The sequence below is a fragment of the Protopterus annectens genome, chromosome 11.part0 (assembly GCF_019279795.1).
Source record: "Protopterus annectens isolate FY-2018-M chromosome 11.part0, PAN1.0, whole genome shotgun sequence".
NCBI lineage: Eukaryota > Metazoa > Chordata > Ceratodontiformes > Protopteridae > Protopterus > Protopterus annectens.
Window position 1 is genome coordinate 1083101039 of NC_056745.1, and position 16568 is coordinate 1083117606.

Consider the following 16568-nt stretch of genomic DNA (forward strand, 5'->3'; position numbering starts at 1 on the left):
GTAAGAGTCTATCAAAGCTGCCCTTTTTCTTTCTGCTTTCTTCTGTTTGACCAGTGAGGTGGGAGCTAGTTAAGGGACCAGCTCAGGGAACAGGTTGAGCCAGTCTCTTTGCATTATGGAAAAGCTGATATTCTTAAAGTGATATACCTCAACTCTGACAGAAAATAAGTAAATAGGTTAGTGCTAGGCTAACTGCCCTTATGGGCCCTTTTAAGCTTAGCCAATTACCCCATGTCAGAATCAAACCCTGCACCTTGTGTTTCTAAAGTAAGCACCTTAAACATCACGCCAATCTAAATACACGGGTCTACTTCATTTGCCCTAACTTCCAATTGACTGACACCCATTTGCCTGACCCCATTTGACTGAAATTTCATTTGACCGACACTTTATTTGATTGACAAGTATTATTGGCAAGTAAATGGAATATGTCCTCTTCCCCACTGCAGTGCGACCCTGGAGTTAGAATATATAGTTAGGGGGTGTGGGGGCGAAGCCCCCCCCCCCTCTTACTTTTGTTTTACTAAGCAATATGAAAGCAAAACCAAACAATATAATATGAAATAAAGTGGGGGGGCTTTGCCCCCACACACCCCTAACTATATATTCTAACTCCCGGGTCGCACTATGGTGGGGAAGGGGACATATTCCATTTACTTGCCAATAATACTTGTCAGTCAAATGAAGTGTCGGGCAAATGAAATTTCAGTCATTTGGTCTCGGGCAAATGGGTGTCAGTCAATTGGAAGTTAGGGCAAATGAGGTAGACCCAAATACATATATAAATATTCTTAATTCATAGAAATAGGAGAGGAAGGGTTCCTCAAAGGGATCTTATCTGCCTGACTGTCTGACTGCTATTTCTGAGATGCCTCAGAGGTGCATCTGCATGAGGTTGCAAAAAAGTACTTAACATTTTTAGTCACTCTGATGTAGCCAATAAGCAGAGTGACAGTATGGGAAGGGATGAAAGCTTTTGAAAGCTGGCTGGTTGCTATATCCTTGGTATGATGCAAACCATATGCTACTGCTGCAGTGAGAATGATGAACAGCTGGTTAAGAAGAGAAGATCTCTCACTTAACTTAATGGAAGTCATACGTTGAGTCTTGTATGTAATTGTGGAAAATTTTCAACAAGTTTTTCTCATACTTAAATTATGTATCACAATTTATGGGATCTACTCAGTAAAATTTGTAACAGATATAAATTAATAAACAAATCTAAAATGCTGATTTTTAGCCCAATCAAAATTCAAAGAAAATATACAAATCTAAAATGCTGATTTTTAGCCCAATCATAATTCAAACAAAATAACAAAAACTGGTACCATGTACCATCTATCAATAAACTATTTGAATGATTTATATCAATAAACTAACCATAGCCTTCTATAGACTGAAACTGTCTATGATTAAAAACAAATGACTATCATAGAAAGTCATTACTAAATTTGAGTAGCTGTGTGACAGGGCAGTACCCATTCACCCAGTGTTGATTTACACACCCTGACTTTGTATACAAAAATGTTAATGAGATCAACATTTAAACGTGTCATTACTAGTCTAAGCTAACAGAAAGAAAAAGAACGACTCACTAATAATGTGTGAAAACCATTCAATACCCACATTTTGAAGTATACTACAACAGTGTTTCAACATCAAGCATTGATAAAAAAAATTATCATCTATAAAAATGTTTTTAATCTTAGTAGTGAAGTCTATTAAATCCGATCCTGCAGTTTTAAAAGCATCTTTAACCATCTATTATACAAGATTGCTAATAGGTTGTTACTTGAACATGCAGTAATGAGAACAGGTATTAAAGGCAGGGCATTGATTTTCTTACGTAACTTTGGATCATGCCCAACTTTGGAAAACAAAATATTCAGCCACAATTAATCACACTGTTTATTACCGTATCAGCTATCACCTATTATAGAATGAATACATCTGTGAGAACATTATGCCTTTTTTATAAAAAAAAAAAACAAACTTTTCTATTGAAAACCATAAAAAAACATTTAACAACCAGAAACATCACAGATGTCATGCACTTAGCAACAGTAGCACATTTTCCCTTAAAATGAAACTAGCTAATACGTTTTAGCAGATTATAGACCAAATTTTAACTATTACAATGCATTGCCCTTAAAAGTAAAGAAAAGCAGACTAATGCCCTGAAAACTAGCAGTAAGTTAAGTATTCGTTTTACCTGTCCATAGCTCGTGTTCCTCTAAATGCATCTGTTTTGTAATTTCACTTAGGCTCTTTTTCAAGCTTCTATAGATTACTGCCTCAAATAGGAGAATGACCAATCTTAACCAAACTAGGTTGGATGGCAGTTCTTGTCATAGGGGCTACGATGCTGTAGTTGCATCATCATCATCATCATCAACCCCCTTTTTCCCATTTTCTACAAGGGGTTGGGGTGTCGGGTCAGCCATCTCTGTCTATTTACTGTTACATTTCTGCCTTCTTCGACACTCATGCCTGACTGTCACAGGTCTTCTATCACACAACCCAGCCACCTTTTTTGCTGGATGCCCTTGTTTCCTCTTTCCTTCTTCCTGTCTGTCCCAAATTATCTTTACCAGATTGCCTTCTGCTTTTCTGCACACAGGCTCGAACCACCATAATCTGTTCTCATTGACCTTTTCAGCAATAGGAGCTACTTTGGCTTTTGATCTTATGTCCCCATTAGTCTGCCCCTCAGTGTGCATCCTACTACCCGTCTCAGGCACTTCATGTCCATCACCTCTAGCTTCCACAACTGCGCTGTCTTTACTGCCCAGGTTTCTCTAACATACAGCAGTACTGGTCACGCCACTGTTTTGTACACCTTACTTTTCAGCTTCTTTAGCATTCTTCTGTCACATACTACAGCTGACACACTGTGCCAAATGGCTTCAGTCCCTCTGATTCTAGCTTTGACCTCCTCATTTAGACTTCCCTTCTCCTCAGGAACCCCTCCCATATACTTGAAATTGTTAACCTGTTCAACTATTTGCTCTTTTATCTCAATTATCAGCTTCTTCTGAACTCTACCATTTTCTGCTTTTATAACTGTCTTAGCTAAACTGCTTCATTCTATGTGCCTTCAGTTTTGCATTCCACTCCCCTAGCCTTTGCTTAGTCTGTCTGTAATGCCACATGGTCTGCATTCAGCAACTTTGTTAATCTGTCCCCTCTGACCTTTTTGCTAATATAGTCCATCACCAGTATGAGCAGCAGTGGGTTCAAAGCTGAACCCAGGTGCACACCAGCTGCCACAAAGAATAACTCTGAAACCAAACACAGTTGTGATTGATCATTTGTTCCTTGTACATAGCTTGCACTAATGATACCAATGTTTCTGGGACTTTGAACCACTGCAGCACTGCCCAAATCAGCATTCTTGGGACCCCGTAAAATGCTTTCTGCAAGTTTAGGAACGGTCAGTTGGACTCTTTCCTCCTCTTTTCTTCTGAACTCTCTGTCTCACTGCAAACATCAAGTCAGTTGTGCTTTATCCTGATCTGAATCTGTACTGCTCATCTCCCATCTTACTTTCAACTATTCTGTATATTCGTTTATCAATCACCTTCTCCATAACATTCATGCAGTGTGATAGGAGTTTGATACCTCTGAACTGCCAAAGGTTGTGAATGTCCCCTTTGTTCTTGAACACTGGCACTAGGATGCTTATTTTCCACTTATCTGGGATATGCCTTGCTCTCCACATTGCTAGGAGTTCCCTCAGGAGCCATTTCTCCCCTATCTCACCCAGCATCTTTATCATATCTGCTGTGACCTTATCTGAGCATGCTACTTTCCTTGATTTCATTTTCCTCAGTGCTGTTCTTACTTTGTTTATGGTGGTCTCCTTTTCTCTTATTGTACTCTGTGTCTGAGGCAGTACAGCTCCTGTGGGCTTTTCTTCATTCAGAAACTGCTAGAAGAACTCCTTCTATTTGCCTTTGATACCCTGTGGACTGGTGAGCAGGTTGTTGCTGGGATCCGTTATAAAGGGTGTCTTGACTATCTTTTTTATCTTTCTGTCTTTGCCTTGCAACCTGATATAATGTCTTTCTGCCATCTAATGACTTACTTTCCAGAAGATGGCTGAGTGCCTCTGATGCCTTGTTGCTTGCTATTGCAATTATTTTCTTAGCTTCTTTGTTATTCAACCAGTATTCCTCCCTAGCCTGGTCTGTCTTTTCTATCTCCCACTTTTTCTGCACGCCTTCTTTCTTTTGATGACCTCCTGAACTTCTTCACTCCAACACTGGTTTTCCTTACATACCTTATTTCCATGCCTGGCTCAGCTGCATATCTGTTCTGCAGTTCTCACACATGCTGTTTTGAGGCACTGACATTCTTCTTCAGCACAACTTATTTCCTCTTCTTATTGAGGTGCTACAGCCCTAAGTTTTTCCTTGAACAGTTGCACTTTAGTTCCAATCAACTTCCAAGTCTTCAGCTTGGTCCCTGTTGATCTTAGAGCCCCCTGTGACCACTGCTTGCAGCTGATTGTGGCAACCAGTGGTTTATGCTGTAGGTTGACTGGTTCACTGGGAATTACTTTGCAACCACTGATTCTACCCCACTGCCCTTTCCTTACTATGAGGAAGTCTAACTGATTTGTCTACTGGCCAGTCTTGTGATCTTGTGACTGTCTCTCTTTCTGAACCATGTGTTGGTTAATATCAAGCCATTAGCCAGGCAGAAGCCTAGAATGGCCTCTCCTTCTTTATTCCTGTTGCCCCACCCATGTAGACCCACTCAGTCCTTGTATCCTCTTCTGTCTGTAACCTGAATATGTGCATTCAGGTTACCCATTATCAACACCAATTTCTGTTGTCCTGCCTTATCTAATAGGTCCTGCAACTGCTGCCTGGGTGCACTCTTTTTCTCACTATCACACCCTGCTATAGAACATAGGCTGAGACTATGAATACTGCCCTATCATTAGGCTGGTGTCTGATTGCCATGAGTCTGTCACTAATTCTGATGATATCCCTCACTGTCTTCTGAGGCTTCTCCCTCACCACAATTCCCACACCATTTTTAGCCTTTCCTCCTCCTGAGTAACATACTCTGCATCTAAAGCCAAGTGTCTGTGCTACATTGCCCTTCCATCTTGTCTCTTGGATACATAGGATATCCAGCCTCCTCCTTACCATCATATCATCCACTTCCAAGCTGAGTGTAGCAATTCTTATTTCATGTTTGGCACGTTGATTAGTTTTACTTCCAGCTTTTGCTCAACAGAGTTATCCCAGGTAACACAAGCTGGACAACCAGACACCGGCCAGCCAGTAACACTGACTCAGGGGTGCTAGAATTTATGGTGGGCACAAACTGGCCGACAGGAGCACACACACCCCTCCCACCACTAGCATGGGTCCCTAGCATAAGTTGGAGTAGACTGGATCCTCAACCCACTTATCACTGTCGAATACCCATGCCCATTTGACTGAAACATCTAAAGCCATATTTCACACAATCGAGTGGCTAGCCCTGCCATGGAGTGCAGTCTGTGGTCCATGTTTTTCTATCAAGAGGACAGTGCACATCACAGCAGATGCCCAAAGTGGTTGGTTATTAAACTCTCACCCCTCTAGGGCACCATGAAGAGTCTGCGCTGCTGTCTACAGCTCCATCCTTTAATGAGTTTGAGATGAAAACATTCAGCATGTTTTTGGGAGGTACGAGAAACCCCACAGAGACACAGGGAGAACATGCAAACTCCAAATAGGCATTGGTCAGAGGTCAGGATCAAACCTTGTACCTTGTGCTTGGGAGGTGAAGATCTTAACCATTATGTCAACTGCAGTAGCAATTCTTCCAAATATTTTTAATAAAAAATAATATAACATATTAAGGTGTAGTGAGTGATTTGACAAAAATGTAATAACTTGAATTGTGTAAAGGTAGTGGTCAGTGTTAACAAATATAACTTCTATAAAATGGTAAGAACATGACTCTACAAATCTGAAATATGTGCTCAGTGAGTTCACTGCATTTTTGTTTGAGCATTACTGCAGTTCTATATGACCTGCTTGCACAAAATGGTAATCATGTTTTTGGACAAAGACTTTCATTCTTCAAGCTTTTTTTGCAGGAAATGTGCCCTCATATTATAGATTTGAAAGGCTATACATACTGAATTGTGATTGAAAAGTAAACATAATTGTAAATACTGTCAGAAATGAATTTTAATGGTATTTTTTTGCTCCATACCTTCCAAGAAAGTGGGAAAGTTGTGATTAGAAAGGATGGGTTGTATATATATAGGATGGCAACATGGCAGAGCAGCTAGCATTGCTGCCTTGCAGAACATTGTTTTCCACTTAGGCTTTTATCTGGGTTACCATCTGTGAACAGTCTGCACATTGTCCCTGTGCCCACTTGGATTTTTACTGTGTGCTCCTGTTTCCTCATAATTTGCATGGATGTGCTGTAGGTGAACTGGCATTCCTCAAAACTGACAGAGTGTGTGTGTGTGTGTGTGTGTGTGTGTGTGTGTGTGTGTGTGTGTGTGTGTGTGTGTGTGTGTGTCTGCTGCCTGTGATGGGCTGGCATCTCATTTAGAAAAAAAATATATGCCTTGGACCCACTAAGTGCTAAGATAGGCTCTGGCTCTCCCATAACCCTGCATTGGATTAAGTGGGTAACTGGATTATGAATGCATGAATGAGATATATGTATTATTTGAATACCACAGTCATGACTGATTGCTTTATTCAATATGAAGGGATCCATAAGGTGATGCTTATGAGGTGATGTCTGATGAAGCCTGTTTTAAGTAAGGTCCAGGGAAAAAATAATTTGCCCCATGCAAGGGTCTATTCAAATTATCTATGGTGTGATGCCGTTTATTCTCACTAGAAATAGGAAAAAATATAATTATCAGCTATGGGATGAGTAAGGCCTACCTAACACCAAATGGGATAGATTTATTCAATCACCAAAAGGGAAATTAGCTAGGCTTAAACTGTCCCACAGGCCTAGTACTCACCTATGAATTTATAAAAGAACGATGTGAGTAGGTTTTATCCAGTCACAAAGGGGTTAATCCTCTAGCCCAGCCTGAAATGTGGGTGGCTGCTATGCCCATACACAAGATAAAAGTGGGTACAGCACTGAAAATAGTTACTGCATTGAGGCCTGAAGCCTAACAGAGAAAGATTCAACGTGTGAACTGAACAGAAGATGGGAGTTCATTTGGAGAGGTTGAAGTACAGCCTGAGAGAAACTGAGACAGTCTTATTGAGCGAACTGCTATGCAGAGAAAACTAACTGTAGTTAGCAGGTTATAACCTAATAAAAATATTACGTTACAGGAAAAAAGATGTTATTCAAGTGAAGAAAATTTGGAGTACGAGGAAAATGAGTGACTGTAAGTGGACTGAAATTTGTGACTTGCTGCTTGCAGATGGAAATGATAGAGAACATTTTATAAATAAGATATATATGTTATGTGAAAAGACATTTTATTATTCTGCAAAGGAACATGTTTCCAGTATATGTTTAATGGACTGACCAGACGCCTTATGTGTGCGCACGCACGTGCACACACACACATACATATTTAGAACATACATGTACACAGTAGTTATATAAAATAATACAGAAATCTGTTATTTACTATTTACTTTCACTGCTATTTCCTAACCTATGGCCAAAGACAGCTTACCTCCAATCTGTGTCCTGTTGAAGTGGGTTTCCATCAACATTTAGTTCCAATAAATGTTGACATCCGCTGAACCATTCAGAGGCACTTTTCATATCTGTAACAAACCAAAGCTTCACACTTAAGAACAGTCATACTCAGTAGCACTTTATCATTAAAGGCACTGTACTGAAAGTCAGGTAATGCATCAGAAATACTGTACTCAAGAATAAAGTAAAAATTAAAGCTCTGTATGCATACTACTGTAACAGCAAATGTTCAGATAACAGCATTATTACAACAGCAGTTCATACAATACAGGAATTAGCTGTAGGCATATAATAATCACCAAGTCTGATCATTTTAACAGCTGAATGTCCTTAGGGATACATGGCTGAAATCTCACACATTGGCCATCATACAGAGCATATAAAAAGAGTTAGGTACTTACCATAACTTGGCATCTGTGTTATTCTATGTCATCATTCCTCACAGTACGTCTTGAATTCAACATCGGATCCGAGCCGGCAACTTTTGCTTAGACAGATCCAAGGCTTAAGCTCCTCCCTCTCCCATAATCACCTGCTGCCCTCTAACCCTCAGATCGAGTTTGCTGAAATAGTCACTATCACTACAACTAAAAAGGTAGGAAAAAAGAAGATAGTCCTAGATGCCACCACCCTCCAACTTCCTCATTGACTGAAAAAGGAAGGGGGATGACGGGAGGGAAATGTGAGGAATAATGACGTAGGATAACACAGATGCCAAGTTATGGTAAGTACATAACTCTTTATCTGATGTTATCCATGTCATTATTCCACACAGAAGGGACAGAGTGCCCAGCTACTATTTACCCTGGGCGGCCTCAAGGAAGGGCACATCAAAGCACTGTGGAACCACAGCAATCCCTGTTCCTGGAAACCAAATCCAGTTTGTAATGTGATATCAAGGTGTGAGGATTAGACCAAGAGATGGCAGCACAAATATCATCAATGGACAGTCTGGCTATGAAGGCTGAAGTAGTAGCCACAGAACTAGTAGAATGAGCTGCAACATTTTCCTGGGACTATGAGATGCTTGATGGTGTAGACTGTGGAGATACAGCTGGAGATCCATTTAGAGATAGTCACTTTAGAAATGGGAAGGCTACATATATTTGCAAAAAAGACCAGAATGATCTAGTCTGATTTGCAAAACTCCTTAGTCCTATACAGATAAAATTGCAGTTGCCTGTGTACATCCAAAGTATGCAGAATGTACACTCCTTTATTGGAATAATTGGGAAAGAAAACTTATAATTGAACAGATTGATTCAAATTGAATTCAGTGGAAACCTTGGGCAAAAAGGATGGATTTGTTTTAAGAGACACTATCTTTGTGATTGACTATATACAGGGAAGCAATTCAAATGACTTGCAGCTCAGATACCTTCTTAGCCAAAGTTATGGCTACTAGGAAGGCCGTTTTCCATGACATGAATTAGAAATCACACAAACTAGCAAGTTCAAAGGGGTGCAAAGTCACAGATTGCAGCACTAAGGTCAGATCCCAAGGAGGCAAAGGATCCTTAATGGGTGGTCTTAGAAGGAAAACGCCTTTCGTGAAGGCCTTACAGAGGCAACTGAAGCTTTATAGTGGAAAAACATGCCCATGCCTGAAAAAGTGAGGACAAGAACAAGAAAATATCTGGCACAGAAGCAGAAAAGGGATTCAGCTTCCTGCTCTTAGCCCAGATAGAAAAGCTTTTTCATTTATTAATATAAACTTTTCTGGTGGAAGGTTTCTGGAAGGCTAGGATAATATTCTTAGTGGGGAAAGCTAGCCTAGACTGTTTCAAAATCACTGGAATAAGAGAAACCATGCAGTAAGATGAAGGGTCCGAAGATTGGGAGGAGGGAGCCACAAAGGATGGGAGATTAGATCCTGAAGGGCATCCAGTATTCGAGGAGGATACTTCAGATGAGACCTTACGAAGGGAAGCCACACCTGATGAGGCCAAAAAGGGGCAATGAGGATCAGGGATGTTTTCAGGCATCATGCTTTCTGCAAAACGTTTGGGATAAGAAGAATAGGAGGGTAAGCGTAGGGGAGACCTGGAAGCCAATCATGGACTAGATCATCCCTCAGTGACTCCTTGACGGGGGATCAGGGTGAAGTACATGCTGCATTTGTTGTTGGTAGGGGAGACAAAGAGATTGCAGCATGGTTGACCCCCAACGATTGAAGATCTGCATCACCACTGTCAGAATGAGGGACCACTGTGAGGGCACATTATGGTTCTGGTGAGCTTGTCAGCTAACATGTTGGAGTCCCTGGGTATACGTGTTGCAAGAAGAAAGTGCGTTGAAGACATTGTCCATTCCCACACTCTCATGGCCTCTCTGCACAAGACCACTGCCGTGTTGTCCGTCTGAACTGCAACTGTCTCTAAAGGGAGGCAATCCTGAAAGGCTTGCAATGTTAGGGGGACTGCTCTCATCTCTAAGACATTCATGTGCAATTTGGTCTCTAAGGAGGACCATGTGCCTTACAGTGTTCTCCCCTGGAAATGCCCCACCCCAACAGGGAAGTATCTGTGATCACCGTAGTCTTGGGCAGACGGAGTGAAAAGGGCCTACTTAGACTGAGATCCTGAGACTGAAGCAACCAAAGAAGGTGCAATCTGCACACTGGCATCAATTTTATGGACATACACATGGGCTGAGACAGAATGTACCATTGAACTGCCAAGGTCCACTGTAGAACTTGCATATGGTACCTTGCTAATGACATAAGCTGTATGGCCATGGCCATGGATCCTAGGGTCTGAAGAACAATGTGGACTGAAGGATTCAAAAGATTTAAGATTTGCCTGACCTGTTCCTGGATCCACTGTACTCTGCGAGGAGGTAATGCTGTAATCTCTGAGACAGGGTCTAGATGGACTCCTATGAGCTCTAATTTCTGCGTCAGAACCAGATTTGATTTTGAGAGGTTCACTGTTATCCCCAACTGGCTGAACAGGCATAGAACATATTGGATGGCTTGTGACAGTTGATGCCTCGTGGGAGCCATGAGGAGCCAATCGTCGAGGTATGGAAACACCTGGAATCCCTACAGCCTCAGGTGAGCCGCCATCACTGCCATACATTTGGTAAACACTCTGGGGCTGTGGTGAGTCCAAAGGGCAGGACTCTGCACTGGTAATAGTTGGCCCCTAATCAGAAGTGAAGATGTCTCCTCGACCACCTGTCTATCTTTATGTGATAGTAGGCATCCTGGAGATCCACTGAGCACATCCAGCTACCCTTGCATAAGAGAGACAAAATGGACTGAAAAGTGACCATCCAGAACTTGGAATTCTTAAGCGACAGACTCAACTCACTGAGGTCCAGAAAAGCATGCAGGTCCCTGGTCTTTTTTGGCACTAAAAAGAAGCATGTTCTCCCCTGGAAATGCCCCACCCCAACAGGGAAGTATCTGTGATCACCGTAGTCTTGGGCAGACGGAGTGAAAAGGGCCTACCTAGACTGAGATCCTGAGACTGAAGCAACCAAAGAAGGTGCAATCTGCACACTGGCATCAATTTTATGGACATACACATGGGCTGAGACAGAATGTACCATTGAACTGCCAAGGTCCACTGTAGAACTTGCATATGGTACCTTGCTAATGACATAAGCTGTATGGCCATGGCCATGGATCCTAGGGTCTGAAGAACAATGTGGACTGAAGGATTCAAAAGATTTAAGATTTGCCTGACCTGTTCCTCGATCCACTGTATTCTGCGAGGAGGTAATGCTGTAATCTCTGAGACAGGGTCTAGCTGGACTCCTATGAGCTCTAATTTCTGCGTCAGAACCAGATTTGATTTTGAGAGGTTCACTGTTATCCCCAACTGGCTGAACAGGCATAGAACATATCGGATGGCTTGTGACAGTTGATGCCTCGTGGGAGCCATGAGGAGCCAATCGTCGAGGTATGGAAACACCTGGAATCCCTACAGCCTCAGGTGAGCCGCCATCACTGCCATACATTTGGTAAACACTCTGGGGCTGTGGTGAGTCCAAAGGGCAGGACTCTGCACTGGTAATGGTTGGCCCCTAATCAGAAGTGAAGATGTCTCCTCGACCACCTGTCTATCTTTATGTGATAGTAGGCATCCTGGAGATCCACTGAGCACATCCAGCTACCCTTGCATAAGAGAGACAAAATGGACTGAACAGTGACCATCCAGAACTTGGACTTCTTAACCGACAGACTTAACTCACTGAGATCCAGAAAAGCATGCAGGTCCCCGGTCTTTTTTGGCACTAAAAAGAAGCATGAGAAAAGTTCTGGATCCTCTTTGTCCTGCTGGGATCTCTTGGATGGCTCTTTTTTGAAGAAGTTGTAAAACTTCCTTGAAGGCCAACTCCCTCTGGCAGGGTGGTACATTAGGGAGATGCCTTCATGTTGGAGGGGGTTGAAAAAAGGGAATGAAATAACCCATGGAAACAATGTCTAACACCCACTGATCAGAGGTAATGCTTGCCAGGCTAGTGGATGAAGGGAAAGATGACCCCTGACTGCCTCCAGAGCAGGTCAGTCAGGCAACACTTCAGGAGCGTTGAAAGTGCTGCTCAGAGAAAGGTTCCCTGCAGCCCTGATTTTGCAGACCCCCCCTGCATCTAGGCCAGCTTCTACCATTGAATCCTCTCCACCCGCCTCTCGAAGAGGAATCATCAGGAGCATCCTGGAAGGAAGAATGTGAACTCCGGAACCACATCTTCTTAGCTCCTCATTGGGTCTTGGAGAATGACCTCTGAGTAGTACAAAACTTGATCGCAACTGCAGACAAGGTCTTCCCTTCTTGCTCATAATGGGTCAGAGTGTCTTTCACAGAAGGTCCAGAGAGGTTAGACCCATCAAAGACACCATTGGTAAAAGACACTTTGAATGGTTCTGAAACCCACATAGTCATAACAAAGCATGACACCTAATAGTTATGCTGGTACCCGTCACTTGAGAGGTAGCTTCCACATTGGAAATTAACCTCATCAAGGAATTAGGGAGAGACGTCAGAGCAGAGAGCTTGAAAGACAGCTTTATGAGGTCCTCCCCAGCAAAAACTCTGTAAGGAAGTGTTAAGATCTTTGAACAAGTCCCTTTGAAGGCTGATGAAATGTGACAGGTAATTAACTGCCCTTAGACCAAAGGTAGCTGAAGCAAACACACCTTTCTCATACCGGTCAATCACCTGAGACTCCCCCTGTTCGGGGGATGGACCATGGAGCTGTGCTCTGCCAGTTCCTTTTTGGTGACAACGGCAACCACAACAGCATTGACCAGGGCTCCTTTACTCCAAAAAGATTGGTCCACATGAGGGCTAAGGAACTGGCCGGCTCACTTAAGTACTGGTGTCATAATATCGGGTTACTAAGGCCCTGCTGGCGATAAGATTCACCAACTCATCAACAAGGGGGACACCCAGGAAGTAGATGGGCCCATCCTGAAAGCCTTCAGAAACATGGACTCCTCCAAAGGCAGGTGTTGGGGAGACCATCCACCCTTTTGCTTAAGGATTTCAAGGATGTCCCCAAAGGAGATATCATCAGGTGGATATCTGGAGGACCCATCTCATCTTCTTCATCAAGGTCCTTGTCCTCTGTGAGGAACTCCATGGGGAGTCCAAGTGCCTCCTCTTGCACCTTCTCTTATGAGGTGCCTCTTCTAAGGGGGGCTTCGGAGAGGACTTAGAAGATGCGGGGACCCCATGTGGGGTGAAAACCCTCTGAAGGCTACTACAGGAGGGCTGACCCTGGACAGGATGTGAGGTCTCATAACCCACGGTAGAAAAGGGTAGGAGTGGACATGGAGGAGCAGGAGATATTGCTCCAGTGCGGGAGAAGGTCCTCTCTACCACCGTGAAGGCCAACAGGCTGGAAGCGGTCCCCTTCCCCACTCGCGGAGGATGAGGCCATCTGGAAAGGAGGAATGGGCCCTGAAAGAGCCCCACAGCCTACAGACGATACCAGTTCCAAGCTGTCTAGGGTTGGGCTGAAAGGACCGGACCAGATCCCATCCCCAGGGAGTCGGCACCAACCACTCTGGCATGGGGCCCACTCTGATCTGTGGGCGGAGGAACAGAACAGGCCAGAGACCCTGACAGAGTTGAGAAAAAGGGAAGATTTGATACCATGGGGATCTCAACCAGGGTTCCTGGGACCTGAGATTCCGAGGCATCTAGAGTTGGAAGAGGAGAATGGTGTGCTTGGAGAGGCTCCCCTAGCTGGTCAGACTGGGGACACCAAGAGTCCCAACTTTATCTGGGCTTTGAGGAAGCTCCTCATCATCCTCTCCATATCCAATGGTAACATGATGGATGAGTGGGTAGACTTAGCTGTAGATCCAATCTTGGACCCTGAAGATTTCTGTCTAGGTTCTGGAGTTCAGTTCTGAGGTCTAGAAGCTGATGGTAAAAATGCCTGGAAGATCCAGGCAAAGCCAAATCCTCTATAACAATAGGAGGACCCAACAAGCCTGTCAGATCCAAAGGTCGAGAGGTAGAAGCAATTGGATCTGACAAACCAGTCAGATCCAAGGCTGGTCTGGTCTTGACCAGATCCGAAAGCCTATGATCCAAGGAGGCCCTGGATCCGGTCGAAGTGTCCAAGGATCTAGGATCCAAAAAATCTTGGATCCAATATAGCCTGGGCTGGAGTCAGATCCGGGGATCTAGGATCCCACATCCCAGATTTTTTTTGAAGAAGGAACCCCTGAATGAATGTGAGTGTCCTTCCATTTAGAAACAGAAGAGGAGAACTTGGGAGGAGAGGAAACATAAGGACCCCCCCTTGCACCATACCTTTCAATGGCAACGTAATGTGGCACTAGACTAAGGCCCTGGGGTTGAATGAAGCACAAATGTCGCATTCAACCTTCAGGTGAGCAGCCCCTAAACAATACAAGAACTCCTCGTGCGAGTCAGAATTGGGCATCTTCTGCCCACACGAGGAGCACTTCCTAAACCCGGAGGGTTTCTCAGACATAACAGAAAAGGTTAAACACCAAACTACAAGAACACAAGCAGACTAAGAAGATTAAGAGAAAAAAGAAAGCGCCAAACGCCTAACTCACAGTGGGGGAAAATAACTACCAAATAACTAGGTTGTCTAAGGGAGGGGAGGTAGAAAGGAGACAACTAATAAAGCTAAAGATTAAAACAAGCTTAAATCAAACTTAAACCAAGTTTAAACTGCATTTCTCTAACACTAATCGAGCAAGAGCCAAGGATCACGTCTATAGCAGAACATGGTAAATGAGATATGAGGGTTAGAGGGCAGCAGTTGATTATTGGAGAGGAAGGAGCTTGAGCCTTGGATCTGTCTAAGCTTGCTGTTCTTGGGGGATGCAAATAGGTCATAGCAGGGTTGGCCCCAATGGCTGAAAATCAGGTCCATGACTGATTGAGGGACCACTCGTACAGGGTCAGAATGGACCTGCAGAGTTTGTCTGCCAGAACGATGGATTTCTCCGGTATGTGAGTTGCAAGTAGAAAGTGGTCCAAAGACATTGCCCATTCCCAGACCCTCATGGCCTATCTGCACAATGGGCAACAGCAGGTTCCTCCTTGCCTGTTGATGTGCCAAACCACTGACATGTTGTCTGTGTGGATCACAATAGTTCCTAGAAAGAGAACGTCCTGAAAGGCTTGCAATGTGAGAAGGTCTGCTGTCATTCAGTACACTGATATGTAATCTGGTTTCTGAGTGTGACTGTGTGCCTTGGACCATCTTTCCCTTGAAATGCCCATACCCCACCCCAACTGGGAAGTGTCCATGGTCACCATGGCTGAGGGGGAATAAAGAAGGAAAGGTTTGCCAATCATCAGACTTTCCAACAGAAGCCACGACTGGAGATGTTTTCTGCAAACCAAAGTCAATTTAATAGGAGTTGATAGAGGCTGGTAGAGAATAGACCATTGAACAGCCAGGGTCCACTGAAGCACTCACATAATAACCTTGCTAATGGAACTAAGGGAATGGCAGCCACCATAGATCCAATAGCCTTACGTATCAGTCTTACAGGAGGGGAAGGCCAGCTTAAGATGGATCAATCATGATCTCTCAATGTCTGTATGCGATGAGTGGGTAGAGTTGCAATCTGACTCACTGTTTCCAAGGAAGTTCCAATGAAATCTAAACTCTGAACTGGGGAGAGATTCGACTTTGTCAGGTTTATGGTAATAACCTGATGACTAGCAAGACTGATAAAGTAATCCATGGTCTACAGCAGTTGATGCCTGGTTGGGGCATTGAAGAGCCAGTTGTCCAGATATGGAAACACCCAGAATCCTTGCAGTCTCAGGTGAGCTGTGACTACTGCCATGCATTTGGCAAATACCCTGGGGGCTGTGGTGAGTCCAAAGGGTAGAGCTCTGAATTGGTAGTGACTGGTTCTCAGCCAAAACACAAATGACTTCTGGAGCATCTGTCTATTTTGATGTGATACTACATGCTCTTTTAGTCTACTGAGCACATCCAATCGTCTTTTTGCAACAGAGGTAAAATGGAGTGGAGTGTAACCATTCAGAACTTTGCCTTCTTTACAAACAAATTCAGGTTATTTAGATCCAAAATGGGTCTCAGGTCCCTGGTTTACTTTGGCACTAAAAAGAATTGTAAGTTATGAATCCTTTTTGTTTGGTTGGGACCTCTTGGATTACTCTATTTTGCAGTAGTTTTCAAATCTCTGCTACTGCATACTCTCTCTGATTGGGTGTAACATTGGGGAGTTTCTTTAACCTCTCTGGTGGAGAAAGGAAAAGGGGTACATGATAACCTCTGGATATAACCTTTAGCACCCATTTGTTTTGTGTTAGATCAGTTCAGGCAGCTGGGCGCAGGGAAAAATGACCCCTGTCTGCTTCCAGAGATGAGCAGGCAGGCAGCGC

The 16568-nt window shown here is 43.5% G+C and overlaps 1 protein-coding gene across 3 annotated transcripts in view; it reads right to left on the reverse strand.

Moving 5' to 3' along the window:
* LRRIQ1 (leucine rich repeats and IQ motif containing 1) overlaps positions 1 to 16568 on the reverse strand; it is a 3765329-nt gene that overhangs the window by 2419712 nt on the left and 1329049 nt on the right. For all 3 annotated transcript variants that reach the window (XM_044088432.1, XM_044088431.1, XM_044088433.1), the window contains one exon: positions 7679 to 7772. In XM_044088432.1, the coding sequence (XP_043944367.1) occupies positions 7679 to 7772 (94 nt within the window). The remainder of the gene's footprint in view (positions 1 to 7678; positions 7773 to 16568) is intronic.